The sequence below is a fragment of the Canis aureus genome, chromosome 29 (genome assembly GCF_053574225.1).
Source record: "Canis aureus isolate CA01 chromosome 29, VMU_Caureus_v.1.0, whole genome shotgun sequence".
Classification (NCBI taxonomy): Eukaryota; Metazoa; Chordata; class Mammalia; order Carnivora; family Canidae; genus Canis; species Canis aureus.
The window spans coordinates 4363938-4385627 of NC_135639.1; the positions used below are offsets into that span (position 1 = coordinate 4363938).

General features: G+C 56.3%; 1 protein-coding gene across 8 annotated transcripts in view; it reads right to left on the bottom strand.

Annotated features, from left to right (window-relative positions):
* Window positions 1–21690, bottom strand: part of PTPRE (protein tyrosine phosphatase receptor type E) — a 158328-nt gene that overhangs the window by 29663 nt on the left and 106975 nt on the right. For 7 of the 8 annotated variants that reach the window (XM_077877208.1, XM_077877209.1, XM_077877206.1 and 4 more), the window contains 5 exons: window positions 17578–17696; window positions 10796–10895; window positions 10460–10533; window positions 8027–8163; window positions 1786–1876 (listed from right to left, as the gene is read on the bottom strand). In XM_077877208.1, coding sequence (XP_077733334.1) covers window positions 1786–1876; window positions 8027–8163; window positions 10460–10533; window positions 10796–10895; window positions 17578–17689 — 514 coding nt within the window. In that variant the 5' untranslated portion in view covers window positions 17690–17696. Of the gene's footprint in view, window positions 1–1785; window positions 1877–8026; window positions 8164–10459; window positions 10534–10608; window positions 10765–10795; window positions 10896–17577; window positions 17697–21690 lie in introns of those variants that run through there. The other variant, XM_077877213.1, reaches the window with a different exon arrangement.

The window sequence follows — 21690 nt, forward strand, 5'->3', positions numbered from 1 at the left end:
AGTCCCACATCGGGCTCCCTGCAAGGAGCCTGCTCCTCCCTCTGCCTGTGTCTCTGCTTCTCTCTCTGTGTCTCTCATGAATAAATCAATAAAATATTTAAAAGAAAAATAAATGTCACCTTTTAAAAACCACAGGGGTTTGGGACACCTGGGTGGCTCAGCGGTTGAGCATCTGCCTTCGGCCCAGGGTGTGATCCTGGAGACCCGGGATCGAGTCCCACATCAGGCTCCCTGCATGGAGCCTGCTTCTCCCTCTGCCTGTGTCTCTGCCTCTCTCTCTGTGTCTCTCATAAATGAATAAACAAATAATCTTTAAAAAATAAAAAATAAAAACCATAGGGGTTTAGTAAGAGACAAATGGGGATCGGGAACCTGGGAAAGTGCTTGGAGCGAGGAGGTCCTCCACATGTGCATTCAGCAGATCAACACATAAATTACACTAATTAATGAGGCTATTCTTTAAAGCAACAATAGATAATAATACTACTAATACTAATAATGCTAATTTTCCGAACGTCCCAATTTTTATTTGACACAAAATATTCCAAAGACCCCAAGCATCCCACCATGGTTCTCCTCTCACTTGAGCTGCTCAAGCCAAGTGGCTTGCCTCTTCCTTTCTCTGATAACCCACACCCCATCCTCCCAAATCTCCCCATTGCGCGGCCAGAATCTAACTTCAGTCCGAGCCCCCTACCCGCCAAGTGGCACGACTACACAGCATCCTGGCCCATCTCCTTGCTGCTCCCCTGGCTGCCTACACAAATATGCTTGGCCCAGAGAGTATGTGGTTAATGTCTCTTGTTCTAGTTGGATCAGAGCCTCCCAGGGGTCTTTGCACAAAAGACGTGTAAATCCTCTGTAAAGTGCAGAAGTATTATTTGTATCAAGCGCTGGGAGTCCAGAGGCCACACAAATTGGGCAGACCGCAGCTTCTCTAGCCTACAGAAAAGGTGGATTTAACTCTGATTCTAAAAACACAACCAAGAGCCCATGCACGGAGGCCCATGGACGGGCTGGCTTCCTTGCTCCCACAGAGGCTCTCTCTGAGAAGGAAGGTTCTCTGGAGCAGGGAGGCCTGGGGTTCAGGGTTTAAAACCTTCCTGGATGCCATTCTGCTCCCCAGGAGGGGTCCAGCTGCATGAAGAGTATGAGACCCTCCTTAGCCAGGGGTTATAAGGGCAGCTTGGAACCTCCAAGGTTGTCCTGGCACCGAGGCAGGCTGTGAAAGCCGCCCCCAGGGCACGGCCCAAACAGCTACATCCCTGGACAGACCTGTCAGCCGCCCGGCCTGATGGCCTCCCTGCAGCGCACGCCCACAGCCGCTGGTCCCCTTTAGCAGGTGGGGTTTCTGAGCCTTCCCACAAAGCTGTCAAAGCCCTACCCATTCCTTACTCTTTCATTTTTGTCCTTGGTTTGGGGGACCCACTGCTGGTGGCCAGGGACACTGAGTCTGAGTCAGGGAGATGACCAGGCCACCAGCAGCAGGAGACTGGGGCTCAGGGCCAGATCCAGCCCGTGTAGGTGACACTCCCGAATCCCCGGGCAGTGCAGGTCTCGACATCAAGCACAGACTCGGTGGCCAGACCCCCAACGACAGCGGCAGCCCGAGTCCCCGTAGGAGACGGGCACCCACACCCCTATGCAATCGGCACGCAGCAGTGCGGCCCAGGGCCCTCATATCCAAGCACTGGAACCGTCACACCGCACGGTCCCCGGGAGCTGCGAGGGAATGTCGAGTTTACTCCAAACGCCCCCACTCATGCAAAAAAGGTAAAATCTTACTGGGAAGGATGTTGGGATATCTGTTTTTTTCTCTGTTTTCTTCTTTATTGGCCAGTTCAAAAGTTCCTTGTATGTGTCCGGATGGCAACGACTAGAAAAGAATACACAGTTAGCACTAGACGTGATGCATCCCATCGCCGTGTGTACATCAGCTTGCCCTTGAGCGCAGGGATGAAGAAAACTCCGTCTGCACAAACCTCCTGCGGTCCCAGGCCGCGGCCCTCTCTGCCCACGGGCGGTGGTGCCCGGTGCCGGGTGGACATGCGACAGAGACACAGGCCCCTTCAGGCAGGGCGCTCCAGCCGGCAGGCCAGGTGAGCTGTGGGCATAATGATGAGCTCGCAGTTGGACCCTACACCGCACGAGGGCGGGGGGACCTGCCCAAGCACCATCACCAAATCCCGGGGAGCCACGCATCCTGGCCCGGAGTAGGCCCTCTACAAATACTTACACACTGACCACAGGACAGCTCTGGACCAGGAGAGGACAGAGCAAGGGCACCTGTGCAGACGGGCTAGAAAGGCACCCTGTGACCTTTGGCAGGGGGCTAAGGGATGAGCAGAATGATGCGCTAAGAAGTCAGGTGGGGGCCTCCTTCTGGAGACGCCGAGAGCTCGTGGGCCGGCAGCTGAGGTGCAGCTGGGCCCTTGTGCAAAGTGCGGCTCCCAGTCCCACCCTGGATCAGCATGTTGAACCCCTGGGGATCCTGGGTGCACATGTGGTTTCAGAAGCTCCACCCTAGCCCCCCTGCCTCACGTGAGGACACTGAGGTGCCACTAGGATCCTGTAACAGGTGTGTGGCTCCGTGGATGTGAGCCCAGGCGCCCCGAGTTTGAGCTCTCCCACTACGTGGGCCCCCTCCCATCCCGCCAGCTCCAGCCTCCTCCTGTCGCGTTTGCTGGCTGCTGGCACAGCCCCTGCACCCAGGTGAGGCCCTGGCCATGCACAGTGGCATGGCCCAAATCATGTCCTTCAACATCAACCTAGATATTGACTGGCCCGGGGATCCTGGAATTCGAGTAGCAAGCGTTACTATTTATCAAGCCTCTTTGACAGGCCAGGCACCGTAGGACGAACTGGGACACCTGCTCCAGCCCTCAGAAGACATCCTGAGATGACACAAGCATCACCTGTTTTACAGGTGAGCAAACTGACCTCCCCCCGCCAAAGCTGCCATAGCTTCATCCAGAGCCAGGAGGCTTGCAAGTGGCACACACCGGGGTGGGGCGGCTGTGTGGCCTGGAGCTGGCACTAGGCCACGAGCAGGGTGCTCACGTCTTCAAGTGTAAAGTCCCCGGGAGACGGGGGCAGTTCTCACAGTGCAGCCGAGGCCTTAGGCTCGTTCCCACCGTGAGTCAGAAGGGCTGGACTTGCCACGTACGGGTGCCCGGAGACCCCTTGCCCAGGTCGGAGGACTTCTCCATCACACATTGAACCCCCCCAGCCAGTGTCATCCTTCTCTTGTTTTGGGGCCACCAAACTGGATGGTCACAAGGCAGAGGCCCCGCCAGGGCCAGGGTGGAGGCCAGCCTGCTGGGTGCCTTGAGACCAACATGCCCTCTGCTGAAGTTCTTGTTTTTTTTTTCTTTTTTGAAGTTCCTGGTTCTTATCAAAGCTGTCTTGACACGGACTCTCTGGACCTGACCTAGACAGGGAATCTGAGATCGCATTCTACAGGCTTCTCATTTTCTACACCCGAAAGCTTTTTTGACCTCAGCCCTGAAAATAAAAATGAGGTATAACACCGTAACGGTGGATGCACGATGTCAGGTGTTCGCCAAAACCCACACAATGTCTGACACAGGAACCCCAGCTCTGGCTTTCAGTGACAAAAGGTCAATATTAGTTATTAATTGGAATCCACGTTAGTGACAGTCATGTGGATAATTGGGGAACCTGTGTGCAGGGAGGGGTAGGGTACGTGGGAACCCTGTACTCCACACACAGTTTTTCCGTGAGCCTAAAACTGCTCAAAAAATGAAAAGTCTATAGAAATAAAAAATTAAGAAGAAAAAGAGAAGCCTCCCCCTTCCTCGGAGGGCAGGGTGGCTACAGCGCGGTGGGTGGGGTGGAGAGGCTGGAGGGTTCTAGGTGGTGAGGATGGACCTATCCCTGGCAGCGGCTTGAGACCCAGAATATGGAGCTGGGATGGTGACACTGGCTCCGCAGGTGGCACAGAGGGTCACTCAGTGTGAGAGGCAAAGTGCCTGCAGATGGCTGCTCAGATGGCACAAGGGATACGGGACAGCCCTCGGGGAGGGCTCTACTGTCACCGGGTCACCCGTGCCAGGCGTGAGCCATGCACGTCGTAATTGGTCACTAACTACCTTGTGAGTGATCGTCCAATCACATACGTTGGCCAAAGAGGGTTTGCCCATGTGCTTGCTCGCTTGAGGTGAGCTCTCGTGTCAGTGGACACACACAGAGTGGAGCCACACGTCATGTCCCTACTGCTCCCTCCCCGCTTTGCAGTGCTGGGCAGGGGGTAGCACAATGAGAAGGACAGAGAGGAGCCAGGTGTGGGCTGTTCCAGCAAGCTCCAGGGGACGGCTCTGGCTTGCATGCTGTGTCGGGACCTCTCCTGGCAGCACCTCCCCTGCGCCTTTCTACAACATGAGTGACAGGGCTGGATCCAGGCCCGGGCTTGGAGCCTGGGAAGAGTCTGTCTGGGGAGGTGGGGTGTTCTGGCCTGAGTGGCACTCACTCGCTGGGGTTTAACTGGGGGCCTGGAACAGACTTCGCTGGGCTAGGGCTCGATCACTGCGGCGTGGAGACTGGGATTGGATGTTCCCAGGAGTAGTCCTAAAAAGCACAGCAGCCCAGACACCTCTCGTGCAGACCCTACGCTGAGCCAGGCACGCATCTCTCTCTTGCACACGTCGGGACAATCCTATGGCAGTAGCGTCCTTATTTTATAGGTGAGTAAACTGAGGCAGGCAGAGGTTAAGTAAATGGCCCAAGCTCTCCAGGCTGGTAAGAGACACAGGAGGGCCAAATCCAGCACTTGTGCCTTGACCACTCCACTGAGCCCAGCACCAAACCCTTTCAGTCCACGGAAGCCCTGGATGGGCAATACACACATCTCCAACCCCGTCTGGATGGACTACATTGTGACTCGTCTATTCCTTTCACAGTTTCTGGGACTGGAACTCAGGACAGTGGGTGAGGAGAAGCGGTACAGTAGCCCATCCCAAGTGGGGTCATCTGCATCTGCAGAGCCACGAGTGGGCTGGTCCTAGCAGGCTCCAGCACTCTTACAACAACATGAACCTGGCGTAGGACACGTCCAGCTCTCACCGGTGAGAGGAGCACACCAGAGTCCAGAGAGTACAAGCAGCTTGTCCCGGGTCCCCGGCGTCAGGACCCGGCCTCCTTCCCCTCTGCATATCTACCCACCCTGTATGGCATAGAGCACTGCAGCGGGCCACTGGGGAGGCGCTCAAGGGCAGGGGCCGGGCAGGGCGGGAAGAGTCAGGCATCCAATTTAAAGTCGTGCCCAAAACCCTCAGAAATCAAGGTAGAACAATATTCAAATGCAATATTTCGTTTTTAAATTTTTTTTAAAAAGTCAAGAGCAAAGCAAAAAAAGAAAAAGAAAGAAAAGAAAAAAATATCGATGATGACCAAAGCACAAAAACACAGAACTTCTAAAGAATGATGGGGTGGGTTCAAATGCAATGTTTCATTTTTAAATTTTTTTTTTTAAAGTCAAGAGCAAAGCAGAAAAAAAAAATCGATGATGACCAAAACACGGAACTTTTAAAGAATGAGGGAATGGGTTCAAATGCAGCGTTTTATTTTTAAATTTTTTTTTTAAAGTCAAAAGCAAAGCAAAAAAAAAAAAAAAAAAATCAATGATGACCAAAACACGGAACTTTTAAAGAATGATGGGATGGGTTCAAACGCCAACGTTTCATTTTTAAATTTTTTTTTTAAGAAAAGTCAAAAGCAAAGCAAAAAAAAAAATCGACGATGACCAAAAACAGAGAACTTTTAAAGAATGACGTGATGGGTTCAAATGCAATGTTTCATTTTTAAATTTTTTTTTTTAAAGAAAAGTCAAAAGCAAAGCAAAAAAAAATTGACGATGAACAAAACACGGAACTTTTAAAGAATGACAGGATGGGTTCAAATGCAACGTTTCATTTTTAAATTTTTTCTAAGAAAAGGCAAAAGCAAAGCAAAAAAAAAAAAAAAAAATCGATGATGACCAAAACACGGAACTTTTCAAGAATGACGGGATAGGTTCAAATGCAACGTTTCATTTTAAAATTTTTTTTAAGTAAAGCCAAAAGCAAAGCAAAAAAAAATCGACGATGACCAAAACACGGAACTTTTGAAGAATGACAGGATGGGTTCAAATGCAACGTTTCATTTTTAATTTTCTTTTTAAGTCTTAAGCAAAGCAAAAAAAAAAAAAAAAAAAAGATGATGACCAAAACATGAAACTTTTAAAACATGACAGGATGGGTGACCGCACAGTGACAAGCCATGTTGTCAGAGCCTGGGACCACAGGAGAAATCGGTCGGCATGATCTTGTCTTTTTTTACGATTCTGCTATTTCGTTCAGCATGGATTTGTGCACGTTAATTTTGATAGATCTGCTTGTTGCATTAAGATAGCATTAACCCTGACGAACTGAGGTCTTTGTGCGCCCGGGGCCGCTGCCTCACCTGCGCGACCCTATTTCTGGCCCTGCTCCGCCGGAGTCACCCTCAGGGCTGGGACCTGAGCCGGCAGCGAAGCCAGCTGGCTCTGACTCACGGCTCTCCGCCTGGCAAGGTCAGCCACCCCCTCCGGCGCGGAGAAACACAGTGAAGGGGAAATGGGACAAGACAGGAGGAGGAAAAATCACGTTGCTGCAAACTTGGGTGGTTATTATGAATACGGAGAACTAACTTCTCTTGTGCAGCTGACAGATTGCAAAACCATACTGCTTAGAGCTGTCTTTCGATATGACCTAATTTCTCCAAAATAAAAAGAAAGAAAGGTGGTGGGGGACACATTTGGAAACAATTAAAAGGAAGCAGGCTAAAGGCCGAGGAGGCTGGCGTTAAAAAAAATAAGCCAAGTACAGTCAACGTGCGGTGTCACCTCCCATGCCCGCCCGTGACGCTTCCTCTTGAAAAGCCCTCCCTCTGCCATGGTGCCACCTGCACGCAAAACTGGACAGCACGTGCTGTTCACGAAGCCGCTGTCTGAGCCTCATGTGGAGCTGGAGGGTCCCCGAGACAGGCCAGCTCCCCGAGCCGCCCCCCAGGGTGGTGGAGGCCGGCTGGCTGGCCCTGGGGACCTGCGTGCCACGGCCGGGGAGTTGCAGGCTGGGCTGGGCCTGGTCAGCTCGCAGCTCCTCTTTCCAGCTCACACTTGGCACGTGGCTGTGCATGAAATGAGGAACCTGCATGAGGCAAAACTCAGGCTGTGGTCAGGGATAAGCTCTGAGCAGCTCTCTCTCTCTCTCTCTCTCTCTATCTCTCTCTGCCTCTGTCTCGCTCTCCCTCTGACATATTCAAGAGTCACAGGACGTTGCATGTAAAATGAGCAACACAAGAGGAGGGGTCACGGATGCACGTTGGTATTTCTTGTCGAGGGCCAGGACAATCAGTCTGCAGCATGGGGACTGTCCCGACCGGGTAAAGCCACCCCAGTTAGCGGCTGCTGTCGCAAAGTTCACCCAGAAGGAAGCAATTCACCCAGAAAGTAGTAGCAGGATGAAGACAAGGAGAAGCTGGGGTGCACATCCAACCATAGGGATCTCGGAGGCAGAGCTAGCGACCCCTCCAGGCAGCCCCCATGGTTGCTTAATTCACGTTCTGAGGATGGCTCGGAAGGGGGACCCTTCCCATGCCAGGGAGGTGCCCAAGCCCTTGGAAGCCTACTAGAGGGGGGCCGGGGGCACCACGGCTTTGAACGTAGAACTGTCTCCCTGCCACCTGCTGGGGCTCTGGTCTTCCACCTTAGCGAGACAGCCGTGTTTCCATCCCACTAGCCCTCAGGACATGGCCCTCACAGTGTCTGCGCTGGAAGGAGCCTTCGGGACCATCACACTCAAGCGTCTCATCTGATGATGGAACAATGAGGCGGGGAAGGGGCTCTGCCGCAGAAGCCAGGTCTCCAGAAACCCGCTTCCGGGACAGCGTCACGACCAGTGCAAGAGTTCCCAGTCTCTGGGACGATCTCCCCTGACATCTGTCCCAGTTTTTCCAGCACACCACGAGACAGAGGACCCTCCCCACTCACGTTGAACTCCTCCCGAAAGCGCTTGCAGTCATCCGCCGACCGGACGCGGATCTCTTCCTCCAGGTGCGCCACGGGGATGGGAAAGTACTTCTTGGGCCCGGAGGGGGACCTGCTGAGAAGCATCACTCTTTGCTGCTCTGTGGGATCAAAAGAGACAGGGGTGGGAGGCCACTCAGCCGTACTCCCGGACGATGGACAGCGCTCCTGGAGGAAGGACACGGCTGGAGGGGGGCACATTCCTCTCGGGTCATGCAGCCGGGGCCAAGCGGGCGCCCTGAGCACCGGAGCACAGAGGTCTGTCCCCCATAATACAGCCTCGCCCTTTACAGGCAGGGGCGTCCCTCTGGCCGGTGTGACCTGCTTCCACCAACCGCAGATGTCCCATCTCAGCGCCCCCACCCCAGCCCCTGCTCTTCCCGTAAAGGATTTGGGCAGCTTCACACTGAAGTTCAATTTTCCAAATTTGAAACAGGGGGCGTGATTCTATGGTAATAAATACAGAAGAATGGTCTCGGTTCAAGCTGGGAACGGACCGGGAATCGGCTAGGACGTGAGCCTCCCTCAGCCTCGTCATCCTCATGACACACAGGCCCGGTCGCTCAAACCCCATAAGCTCCAGCAGAAATAAGACAAACACCATCCTTGTTCTGCGAGGAGCGGGCAGGGAGGCGTGGGGAGGGGCTGGCTGCAGGGAGGTTCCCGGCACAAATTCCTTCCAGAAACTGAGCCAGAGACAAAAGGAGAAATCCTTGGCATGTGCTTGTCTTCCTGGGAAAAGCGCTGATATTCTCGACGGGGTCAGCACAACAACTCTGCTGTCACGCTTGCCAAGGGCCTGTCCCCACCTGCAGCGCTGTTCTGAAGCCCAGCCAGGAACGCCTCCCAGGGCTCATTCCTCCCCGAGAAGATGTGTCAGAAGGGGCCTGGCGGGGCCTCTGGGTCTGGCTGGCCACACCTGCCTCCCTCCGGTGACACCCGGACACCACGCTGGCACCTAACAAGGTGCCGGGACCACCAGCAGCACCCCCCACCCCCCACCCCCACATCCCGGTCCTCGCTGCTGCTAGTTTTGCAATCTGTGTGAAGTCTGAAAGCATGTTTGTTCCCTCAAACCGTGGAACAACTAGGTAGCCAGCGACCAGAGGAAGTCAGCGTCACTGGTGTGAACCAATACTTCTGAAAGCCTCTGCCTCGCACAACCCCACAACCCGCTCAGCCATCTGGACGTGCTGAGGGTGAGGGAGGAACAATGCGCCGCGAACGTAGCTTGAACACTTTCCCGACCGGACTCGGGGAGCCGGAAAGAAGGGTCGGGAATGCCCTCGGCCGGCTGCGACCAGCCCCGCCACACACGCTGGCGGCCTAGCTCCCCCTTGGCTTCAGGGTCCGCCAACAGTGGGAATTTCAGGGGAGCCCTGGGAGCACTTGCGAGTAGGACCCAGGCTGTGTCATCTCAGAACGGCTCCGAAGGGCTCCCCGAAACCTGTTACATGCCACAACCCCGTAGAAAAGACAGGATGTGAACAGCGTTTCCAACCAAGCCACAAACTGAAGGCCTCAGTGTCTGTTTCACATCAGAGAGAAATGGAGAAAAATCCCGAAACTGTAAAACTCTAGTCCTGAATGCTCAGCATCATCCCCAGCAAAGCGAGACCAAAGTCGCAAAGGAGAAGGACTTTAACATAATTTAAAATAAGAGGCAGACAAGAGCCCCCGACATGGTCAGAAAGGGCCAATCTCCCCCCTCCAGCCCCTCCAGCCCCCAGCAGCCCCCCAGCACCCCCAGGCTGTGCCCCAGCCCCCAGCAGCCCCTCAGCACCCCAGCACCCCCCCAGCCTCCAGCAGGCCCTCAGCACCCCCAGGCTGCCCCCAGCTCCAGCAGCCCCCCAGCATCCCCAGGCTGACCCCCAGCCCCCCAACAGCCCCCCAGCACCTCCCCAGCCCCCAGCAGGCCCTCAGCACCCTGAGGCTGCCCCCAGCCCCCAGCAGCCCCCAGTCCCCCCAGCACCCCCAGGCTGTTCCCTAGCCCCCCAACAGCCCCCCAGCACCCCCAGCACACCCTCAGCACCCCCAGCACCCCCCAGCCCCCAGCAGCACCCCAGCACCCCCAGGCTGTCCCCCAGCCTCCAGCAGCCCCCCAGCACCCCCAGGCTGTCCCCCAGCTCCCAGCAGCACCCCAGCACCCCAGGCTATCTCCCAGCCCCCAGCAGGCCCTTAGCATCCCCAGACTGTCCCCCAGCCCCCAGCAGCCCCCCAGTATCCCCAGGCTGTCTCCCAGCTCCCAGCAGGCCCTCAGCATCCCCAGGCTGCCCCCCAGCCCCCAGCAGCCCCCCAGCACCCACAGGCAGTCCCTTAGCCCCCAGAAGCCCCCCAGCACCTCCAGGCTGCCCCCCAGCCCCCAGCAGCCCCCAGCACCCTCCCCTTCCCGGGTACCTTGCTCTTCCAGGATTCCGTTGGGCATCTTCTTGTCATTGGCGCTGACCACGGCTTTCCTCTGCTTCCTGAACCTTGGGGGGACAGACCGGTTAGCAGGGGGCGCAGGGACACCCCCGGGAGCGCGGCCCCGGCGCGGCGATACCCACCAGGTGAGCCTGGAGAAGCTCTTCCTGCTGCTCATGGCTGGGCCCTCCTCGCGGGTGCCCGGCACCTCCGGTCCCCAGCCCCGCCGCCCTCCGCCCGGGCCCACACCCGCAGCGCAGCCTCAAGGAGCTCATTTCCTCTTCGAGGCTGGTCGGGGCACGTCCGCCTGCGCCCCGGGGACACTCCTACCTGAAGAAGTAGGCGGCGAGAAGCAGAAGGAGGACGCAGAGCAGCAGAGGCAACAGCAGCCAGGCCAGCTGGGGCTGGGGCGCGCCGGGGTCCGGAGGGCCTGCGGGCAGAAGGGGTCCCCAGTGCCACGAGGGACCCGAGGCAAGGACTCAGAGGACGGGGAAAGGTTTGGGCAGGGAAAGATCCCCGGTGCCAGACTCACTCTACAGTTTGCCAATGAGTTGCCCCTCCATCCCATCAGGACGTCCTCCCTTAGAGCAGAACCGCCTTCCTCGGCGCCTCACTTTACAGTCTGCAAACCAGCCCCCCGTCCAGGTCCACCGTGCTCACCCCGTAAGAGATGAGTAGCGTTGACACAGGGCAGGGAGCCTGAGCTGAGGAGGGACAGTGGAGGCACAACGGGAGCCCCTGACCCTCATGTCACCTGTCGCCCCGGGGTCCTGGGGCGCCTGCCTCTCCCCATCCTGGGGAGGTGGGCGAGGGTAGAGGGTTAGCTATTCTGTGTGAGGACAGCGTGGAGAGCATCCGGGGCCTCGGGTAGGACTCAGGGCACGGGGGTGCAGTCTGGTCGTTGGGCCGGGTGGAGGTCCTTGGCCGTGCCATGATCAGGTCTTCTGGGACCTTCGAGCCCCCAATCCTACTGATCCAGGTTGACCTTCCTCATTCAGAAGGTCCCACATCCTTGGACCAAGAGCAGCTGCTGCCCTGTGGCTGCCCAAGACCTGGCCCGTAAGCCCAGATGCCGAGGGGCTCTGGTGGCCTGGCCGCGCCCTCCCCCCCAGATGTTCTAACTTAGTCCCTGCCTCCCCAGCCTGCCATGCTGCCCTCTCCTCACCAAAATGTCCTTGTCCCCAGGGAGCATGGCAAATGCCACATCCTCCAGGAAGCCCACTTGGCTCCCCTCCTGTGGATCCCAGAGGGTCCGTATGTGCCCCGAAGCACAGACTCCACTCTCCTGGAGTGAACAGGCTCTGGGGGTGACCGTCTTCAGTCTGATTCAGTGGAAGCCCCTCAAAGGCAACAACAGGACTTCCATAGCTTTGAGTTCACAGGAGCACCAAGCAGGGACTTGAGCCCAGCGGGGACACAGCAGTCCTGCAGCTTCCCGCCCCCGGCACTGCCCCCCGCCCTGAGTATTCTAAAGATCTTTATCTGCATCTCATGTCCCAGGTTGTAAGCACCCTCCCCCTCCAGGGCCTCATGCCGACTCCGGCACCCTGTACGTGGGTGTATGCACGTAGTTCTAATAAATGACAACATTTTACTGACTCGAGTGACCCCTTGATGTAGAAGGGCACGGAGCGATGTCTGGTCTGTGATGAGAAGGTGGCCGTGGCCACCATCAGCCTGGACAACCAACAAGACACCCTCATTCCAGGCTAGGCCAATGCCTCTCCCACCTGGCTAGTGACCTCCCAAGCTGAGCCATACGACAAAGCCAGGGTGACAGCAGGCTCCGGGCCGGTGCCCCAGGCTGCAGAGCTGCCCTGGGGAGCTGACCTGGCCTGAGGCTTTCACACTTGCCCATCCAGGGGGTACCCTCCCTGCACTACCAGGGTCTTGGAGCAAACTCAAGCCCAGGCTTATGGGGGAGATGCCTGACACCCAAGGGGCAGAGCTGGGCCCAGCCTCAGAGAGGGTCGGGTGCCCCACACCCAGACTGGGCTCCATCGCCACCCTGCCAGATGCAACTACAGAGCACAGGCGTGTGCCCTTGTGTCCCTACTTCTGCATTTGCACAGAGGTCGGGCTGCCCCAACTCAGCAACTATCTTGGCAGTGACTTGACTGCCTAGCTTGTGGGTCCCTTGTGGGTCCAAGGGCTGGGTGGACCTGGCGGACGGAGGGCCATGGGCCTGACCTGGAGCTTTGTAGGGCACCCGGACCCCAGACAGCCCATCCCTGGGGGGTGTTGTCAGGAGGCTCCAGGGCCCAGCCTCCCGGCAGTAAGGACTACAGTTACAGAAGTGGGTGTCTCCTCGAGGACCGAGGCAGAATGACCGATGGCCTCAGAGTGTATGTGTGGGGGGAAGGGGCTATACTCAGGGGCAGAAAGCACAGATCACAAGGACAATGCCAGCCACTGCCTCTGTCTGGAGGGCAGAGATGGGCTAGGAGCACTCAGGAGTCCACAGGCCTGGCGGGGGCTGGAGAGCTGGGGCATCCGTGTCCTGCCTGCAGGTGGGGGTGGCCCCAGTGGGGTCCAGAGGAAGGTGAGCCCCCTCCCCACTGTCCAGTCCTTCCAGCGTGCCAAAAGAAGAAATTCATATTTTCACCCCCAAATCATCTGATTTTTAAATACAGATAAGTAATTCAACCTAAGTGCAAATTTAAAAAACACAATGAGGGATCCCCGGGTGGCTCAGCAGTTTAGCACCTGCATTCGGCTCAGGGTGAGATCCTGGAGTCCCGGGATCGAGTCCCACGTCGGGCTCCCCGCATGGAGCCTGCTTCTCCCTCTGCCTGTGTGTCTCTGTCTTGCTCTCTCTCTATGTCTCTCATGAATTAATAAATAAAATCTTTAAAAAAATAAAATAAAAAGCAAAATGATCCAGGAAAGGCCTCTGCAGGCTGTGTCCCCCGAGGGGGCCAAGCGAAACGTGGAAAAAAAACAAAAAACGGGTGACATAGGCCATCAGGGCAGCTCTGTGGCTCGTCTTTCTCGTTCGGCCTGTGTCTTGGAAAGCTCCCGCGCGGGCACACACGGGCCTCTCCGTTTCATTGAACTGCTGCTTGCACTTCCACTTTGTGAATAACCCAAAATTTCCATGGACATTTGGGTTGTTTCCAACTTTTGGGCTGTTACCTACAATTTTACACCTGGTATCTTTTATCTCTGTGTACCTTGAAAGTGCGTCCGTAGGGCACTCCGAGAACGGGACCCTGTGCATCGGTGTGCACACACCGTAAATGGTAACAGAGACGGCCACGTGGCCACCGGCAAACTTTGCAGCTTCCACGCTCACCCAGACTGGGGTTTGGGGCCAATGTCTCCTGCCTATTAGCCACCCTTTTAATTTTCGTCAATCGGATAAGGAAAATAAAACCACTTTAATTTGCACTTCCCGGGCAGCCCCTGTGGCGCAGCGGTTTGGTGCCACCTGCAGCCCCAGGTGTGATCCTGGAGACCCGGGATCGGGTCCCACGTAGGGCTCCCTGCATGGATCCTGCTTCTCCCTCTGCCTGTGTCTCTGCCTCTCTCTCTCTCTCTCTCTCTCTGTGTCTATGAATAAATAAATAAAATCTTTAAAAAAATAATTTGCACTTCCCTAATTTCTATAGAGTTAAGCATCATCCGATGATTAATAAAACATCATCAATTCGGTATTTGCACTGGGCTTGGTCATATCCTCCACGTTTTCCTGCATTACCTTTTTGCTTATTTGTTTTTAGGAATCCTTCCTGTAATACGGACCGTCACATCTGGCTGTGCTGTTTGGGAATATTCACCCTCAGCTCCTGCGTAAAGAAATGTCCCTTGCTGAGAACAAACAAAACGGTAATTTTTGGCTATTCGGTGCACCGTGCCAACGTGCCGTGGTCATCCGGAATGATCCGTCTTTCAGGGAGCAGAGTCCCAGAATCCCCCCTGGCATTCTAGGTCCATGGAGCCTGTCCACGTGGTATCACCGAGATCCTGAAGTGGAGCCAGTGTCGACTTCCCTCCTGGTGTGTGACCAGCGACCGATGCCAAGACCGCGAAGGCCGCAGCAGAAGCTGCAAGGAGCTGTGAGCGTCACATCCGTTCCGGTGGGCACGAGGTCACACGACAGTCCCTCCGCATGAGGGAACACCTGACACCCACAGCCACCTTGTGAGCCAATCATCCTATGTTCAAGTGAACCGACGAGGCCCCGGAGGGCGCTGAGTCACCCTGCCGGTGCCCTGGGTGCCATCTGCAGGAGGGCCCACGCAGCTCCACCGTCGCTTCTCCGGCACATGCGTTGTTGTGGTTACTACGCGCTTCTGCGGCTGCCGGGCCTCGGACAGCCAGCCCCTCCCCGCCGGGCACGGGACACACGGTCCTCGGGGCAGGTCCGGAGGGTCCCAGGCTGTGCAGTCCCGCCAGTGGCCTCGCATCCCGACGCCTGCTGGAAATGAGGCAACACAACAAACGGCAGTTTCCGGGTGCCGGGGGCTTCTGTCTCCTTTTTTTTTGAGGTTTTGGACTCCTCTGGCTTTCAGCACAAGGACAGTGCTTCTCCTTGCTGGCAGCTGGCATCCACGGATGCCACTTAAGATGAGTTTGTACGACCTTTGTCTGGGGTTCGGAGATCACGTAAAGCTCTTGAGCTGGATGGGGGCTGAACCCCTGACCCCAGCCGGAACAGTGCCACCTCCAATCACCTTGCCCAAGCTGCTTCTTCCAGAGGGAAATTGATAGTTTTTGCTCTCCCAAGGCCTTGTGATGAGCAAGTGCGATGCTTAATTTGTGTGTGTATGTGTGTGGGCCATGAGCTGCCAGATGTTTGGTCAGACATCGTTCTGGGTGTTTCCAGGGGGTGCTTTCTGGGTGAGATTGAGCATTCAAACTGGGGGTCTTGGAAAAGAAGATTACACTCGTCTCCCTCCCCTCACTGTGGGTGAGCCTCGTCCAATCAGTTGAAGGCCTGCACAGAACAAAAGCGCTGAGCCTTGAGCCTTCTGTGAGTAACAGGGAAGTCTTCCCGCCTGATTGCCTTCCAACTGGGACATCACTCTTTCGGGTTCTGTAGCCGCCTGCCAGCCTTCAAACTCAAACTGGGACACTGGCTCTGCATATTTTGGACCTGACAACCTCCACAATCGTGTGACCCAATTCCTTGTCATAAATATAAATATAGATACGAGTATAGATGTAAATGAAAATATAAATACATAACGGATCCCGTTTCTTTGGAGAACACGAACCAATTCGCCAAGGGATACCCTATCAGAGAAGTCCCTGAGTTTTATGCCTGGGAGTCTCGGAGGGACGGAGAGGGAAGGGGATGGGGCAGGCATGTGGGCACTGGCACGAGGCCCCGATGCACGCTCGGCAGGGGGTGGGGTGGACCAGGCCTGCTGGTTATAGGCTCTTGCTGCCCTGGCCATGGACAGAGCAGGCTGCCACAGGCGGGCCTCCAGGCTGCCAGGGAGGTGTGGGGTTGCCCTGGGGGTCCCCAGGTTTAGCCCAGGGGACCCTGAAGTCTCCAGTCGGGCTTCTGTCTGTGTTGGGCTCACATCCAAGAAGGAGACATCAAGGGACCCTGAAGAGCCAACTTTCTGGGCAGTCAGAGACGGGCTGGGGGCCGGGCCTCCTCTGACGCCTTCTCCTGCCAACTACAGCAGCGGCCCACGTGGACGAGCTCCCGCACCCAGCTCTGCTGCCTCTTTCATCCTCACAGCACTGCCGAGCAGTGGGCACTATCATTACCTCCGGTCTCACACATGGGGATACTGAGGCACAAAGAGATTTTTTTTTTAGGAACATGCTCCAGGTCACTCAGCGGCCAGTAAGCGCAGCACTGGGACTGCACACGCACGGGCTGCGTGACGCCAGAGCATCCGCTCCCGCTGCTCCTTCTCCCCCTCCCTCCTCCTCTTCCTTTCAGTTTGCACGGCCTTTATTGCATTTCATTGATGTAAAATTTACATACTACAAACTCCCCCTTTTGAAGCATATGATTCAACGATTTTTAGCTAATTTGCACAGTTGTGCCACCGCCGCCACAGCGTCTCAGGACATTCCCATCCACCTGGCGCCCATCTGCGGTCACTCTGCGTTGGCCACCCCCGTCCCCCCGCCTCCCCGCCCGCCCAAGCGCTCGTGTCCTTCCTCTTCCATCACCTGTTCTATTCCGGGCATTTCCCCTCAACGGAGCCACACACCACGTGTCTCGTGTCTGGCTTCTTCCACTTAGCGTGTTTCTGGGGTTCACCCACGTTGTCACAGGTGCCCGTTCACTCTTCCTTATCCCTAACTTTCAAAATATGGAAAAGGGGACGGCTGGGGGGCTCAGTGGTTGAGCACCTGCCTTCAGCTCAGGTCGGGATCCTGGGGTCCTGGGATCGAGTCCCACCCCACATCAGGCTCTCTGCATGGAGCCTGCTTCTCCCTCTGCCTGTGTCTCTGCCCCTCTCTCTGTGTCTGTCATGAGTAAATAAATAAAATCTTTAAAAACTATATGGAAAAGGCAGGATAAGAGAGCAACGAGCCCCCCATACCTGCCACCCATCCTTCTGATCAGGACAAGGAGCCGTGTTGGGTCTATGGCCCGCCCACCGCCAGGTCCCCACTCGCTCATTCTCAAGTCATCTCTAGGCCTCGTGTGGTCTCACTCATAAGGACTTCAAAATGCACCTCTAAAAAGTAAGGACTCTTCTTTTAAAAGTATAAATCTGACCACGACCCTAATATCTAAGAATATTAATACTCATTTCTTGATCGCACCAACTGTGTATCAATATCCCCTATGGACTCAGCAGTGCTCCTCCAGGGTGGTCTGAATTGGCCTCCCACGGGGGGCCTGCGGGGTGGGGGGTCCATGAACCCCTGCTTTCCTGCCTCCCACTGAAGCGGACACCGGCTCTCAGCGCAGGGCTGCCCTTGCTGCCTTCCGAACCCTAAGCTTTGTCCTGGTCAAACTGCCAACAGCTGGCTTGTGGGGCAGGTGTCACCTGCGAGCTGCTGTGCTCAGCCGCTAGGGGAGTCAGCCTCACTGTGCCCCCCCACCCCCCCACCCCGTGCCCCCCCACCCCCCGCCAGCCTCGTCATCCCAGCCCAGACAGCCTTCTGGGAGGGGCAGGTGGCCGGGTCCTCACCTGAGGTCGTAGAGGTCCAGTTGCTGTAGGCTGGGGTGGTCTCGTTGCCCTTGAGCGCCCTGGCGAGCGGCAAGCTAACACCCGCCAGCAGGAGCGGACAGATGGGCTCCATGGCGAACCTGCAAGAAGCGGGGACAGGCTCAGAGGACTCCCCACCGCGCACCCTCCACGGAGAAGGGCAACAGGCGGGGAACCGGGCGGGCAGGTGCCGGTTGGCCTCCTTCCGAGTGTTGCCTTGTGGATCTGGGCTAGGGAGCCGGGCCTGTGGGCCACCGAGCCGGGTTAGCAACCCCGTCAACTATTCCCAGGTTGTAAAAGCTCGTGCCGCCGGGGTGCACTTCCTTTCTTGTTTGCTTGCCTCGTTTTGCAGGGAGAGGGGAGGTGGGCAGGGATGTGCAGGTGTCCGGGGAGGGTGAAGTCTGAAAATACCAGGAGATGGAAGATTCTGGGAGGCAGCTCCGCAGAGCCTCAGCGAGGCCCTTTGCATGGCTTCTAGATCGCCACACGGTAATGATTTGGTCCACATTTCGGGTACATTCTACAGGGTCTGGAGTGCCATGCCACACGGTGTACACACAGGTGCAGCATTTCTATTCTGCATGGTGACACCCAGAGAAGCGCAGCCCCCTTGGGAAGAAGCACAGGCCCATGTGGTCACAGGGTGGGAGCCAGGGAGCGGGAGCCCGGCCCATCTGCGTGCGGCCCACCTCCCCTGTCCCCCTGGCCACGACCACAGCTCACACCACGGCCCTTACCCTGAGTGCAGGTCTTCACTGCCTCCCACCCGAGCTACAGGAGCAGGTCCCTGTGTGTCCAGCCCCGGACCCTCTGCCTTTCCCACACTCTGGAGCCTGATGGACCTTTCAAAGGCCAGCCCGGTCCTCCCAGGCCTGAGACGTTAACAGTGAGAACGGGCACAGGCAGGCCGGGCCAGGACCGAGTGTTCCTCGGAGCCACCCACTCTGCCTGTTGTTCTCTCGAACTTCCTGCATGGCTCCAGGGTGGGGGTGAGGGGTCACCTTGCCTCCTGTCTGAGCTCTCAGGTGAGGCAGAGGGAAGCCTCCACCTCCCCCAGGAGGGGCCACCATCAGCACGTTTCTAACAGAGCCACGTGGACACTGTTAGAGCAAGACGGAGGAAGTCTTTATTGGGTGGGTGGGTGAGTGGGTGGGTGAATGCACCGAGCAAACCCAGATTGCAGTGCTGTTCAACATAGGAAAAGGCTCTTTCACCCAGACCTGCAAGGGCCACCTCAGATCCCCACTCGGCGCACCCTTTTGCCAAAATAACCTTAGACCCTCAGAAAATGTGGCATTGATCTCTGGGTGGTGTAGAAGAGGACTGGCCACAGGAGAAGGTGGGTGGCTGCAGAGCCGAGGGAGATGTGGTGGTGACGATGCGCGCGGTTGAGCTGTGGGCTCCCTCCCTCCTGCATTTCCCACTTGGTGGTCAGCCGGGGTGCCTGTCCGCTCAGACAGCACTTTCCTGCAAAAAGCCTTGCTGAGGCATATGAATGCACCGAGGCCCAGAAACACTGGTCGCTTGTAATTAGAGAAGACATCTGAACCGGCACCAAAAAAAAAAAAAAAAAAAAAATCATTATGTTCCAGCAACCACCGCTGCTGAAACGGAGCCATCCTGAGCCTACAGCTATCCCAGGACGACTGCGATAGCCACAATCAAGGCTTTCACCTCTTTCCCTCGTGTTCATGTCCCAAGTACATGTTAGACTCTCAAAGTGAGCCACACGCACACACACAACAGCTCGTGTCCCGTGAGCCGCTGCCACGGCCAGGCCTTCCTGTGGGCATCGCCCTCACACCAACCCTCCAGGACTGAGAAGCTGAGCCCCACGAGGAAGAGGAACTGGCCCAAAGTCCAGTCAGAGGGGATGGAAGAGGCGTAATTTGAACCCAGGACCGACGGAGCCAGAAGCCCTCCAGCCTGGAAGGGCAGCTCTGCACCGGCTGCATTAAGCAGAATGTGTATTTTTTTTTTAAGATTTATTTATTTATTTATTTATTCGTGATAGACATAGAGAGAGAGGAAGAGGCAGAGACACAGGCAGAGGGAGAAGCAGGCTCCATGCTGGGAGCCCGACGCGGGACTCGATCCTGGGACTCCAGGATCGCGCTGGCCGAAGGCAGGTGCTAAACCGCTGAGCCACCCAGGGATCCCCCAGAATGTGTTCTTGAACAAAGCTTTGACATAGTTGAATAAACTGCAGAGTAATCGATTAGGAGGTACTAATTGGTTTATTAGAACTCAGAGATGCGGGCCTCCTAGTTGAAGCATTAACTCATTTTTCTTGTTCACGTGCATTAACTCAAAACCCTCCCCTCCAAATGCTCCATGATCTAGGAGAAAGCTGACACTTTCGAGCCAGACCAAAACCATCTCTTCACAGGGCAGACACCTTGGGGTCGGTCGCGTCCCCCGAGCGGCAAGTGATTTGCCCGCTACGGCCAGCAGAGGGCACTGAACTTGGCAGACTTCAAACCCCCTTGATTGCGGCATTTTTATTTTCCAGGCGGATGACACCGTCCTGGCTCTTCACCCTCAAAGGGTTGGTGCAAGCCACCAGTAAGCACGGACACGAATCCGTGCAAAACTAATCCTTGACATCACCATTAAATCCACCGTGAATTTGAAGGGTTTGTACCGAACCTATTAAACGTTAAGTACTGTGGGCGGAAAACATGTTGGATGTCAGAACTGAGATTATCAAAATCGTCTCCAACAAAGCAGCCTTTGTTTTTACTCCTGTCCCAAGTCAACCAGCTATCTGTCGATTTTCCTCCATTTGATGCCTTTTTAGGACTCTTTGTTGGGCACCTGGTCTGGAGCGGGCAGGTTGCCAGGCCCTGGAGCTGCAGAGACGAACATGAACATGATCCTGCCCTAACGCAACTGCATGGAGCTGGGAAGACGGCGCCACACAGCTCCCCCCGGGACCCCAGCGTTCCAGAGACGTGCGGCCACGGTGCCCAGGAAGGAAGTGATGAAGCGATGACTCGACCCACCCAGGACCGCGTCGAGAAGGCCCTTGAATGTCATGTTCAAGACTTTAGTTTGGTGTTACAGGCTCCTTTCCCATCACAACCTACCTTACTAGGACCACTCGAGGGCATGATAAAAAGATGCCGACTCCTGGGCTGGACGCCAGATGCATGACATCCAAATACGGGGGAGCGACGGGTTTTCTAGGGACCACAGTTGACAATCATGGCTGTGAGCAACGAGCTGCCACGGAAGTTTCCAGAGGGAGCCCTGGAAGCCGGTCAGGAGCCACAAGAGATGGAGCATCAGCCTCTGCTGCCCCAGAGTGGTTGGGGGTGTGGGCATCCCCGGGCTGCTCGCTGGGGACGCAGCATCTCAGGTACCACAGGATGGCCCACATTTTCACAAGATCCCTGGGGGCTTCCCACGCACATAAAATGTGACCCACACAGGCCCACACAGCCCAGTAAGGGGGTGTGGACTAAGCCAGGATAACGGGAATGGCAAAAGAGGGAGGGACTTGAAAGGGGTCTCAAAGGCGGAACCCGTGCGAGTGGTCGTCAGCCGGATGCGGTGATGAGCAGGGCTTCAGAGGTACTGGGGTTCCCATCTTGGGGGATGGAACGGGACGGGGCGTCATTCACTAGCTGACATTGGGAGAACAGGGGGTCCCCAGTCTGAGGATAAAGATGACTTGGGCTTGGAATATAAAACAATAGTACAGGCTCCCATTTATTGAGCTCCTATGAAGTGTGATAAGCCATCGAGGCAAGCTCTGAGGCAAGCTACCTCACCAACCCTCCCAGCAATCCTATGAGAAAGGTCTCCTGCTGTCCTCGGAGATGGCCCGTTGAATCTCAGGGTTCTGGAACATTCTAGTGGGGACTATCAACAGGAATTGTGTTCAGGGCCTGGGGCTTGGCTGCACGGCAGTGGGAGCGGAAGGGCCAGCGTGTGGGTGAGTTGACTCTGAGGGTGTGTGGAGGGGCAGAGGTGAGGTTGTGGCGCCAAGCTGAGGGACGCTACTACACTTAGGGACAGGGGAAGAGGAGCTGGGCTGGGAGTCTGGCAGATGGCAGCCGGGGGGACAGGTGGACGACAGGAGGCGGGTGG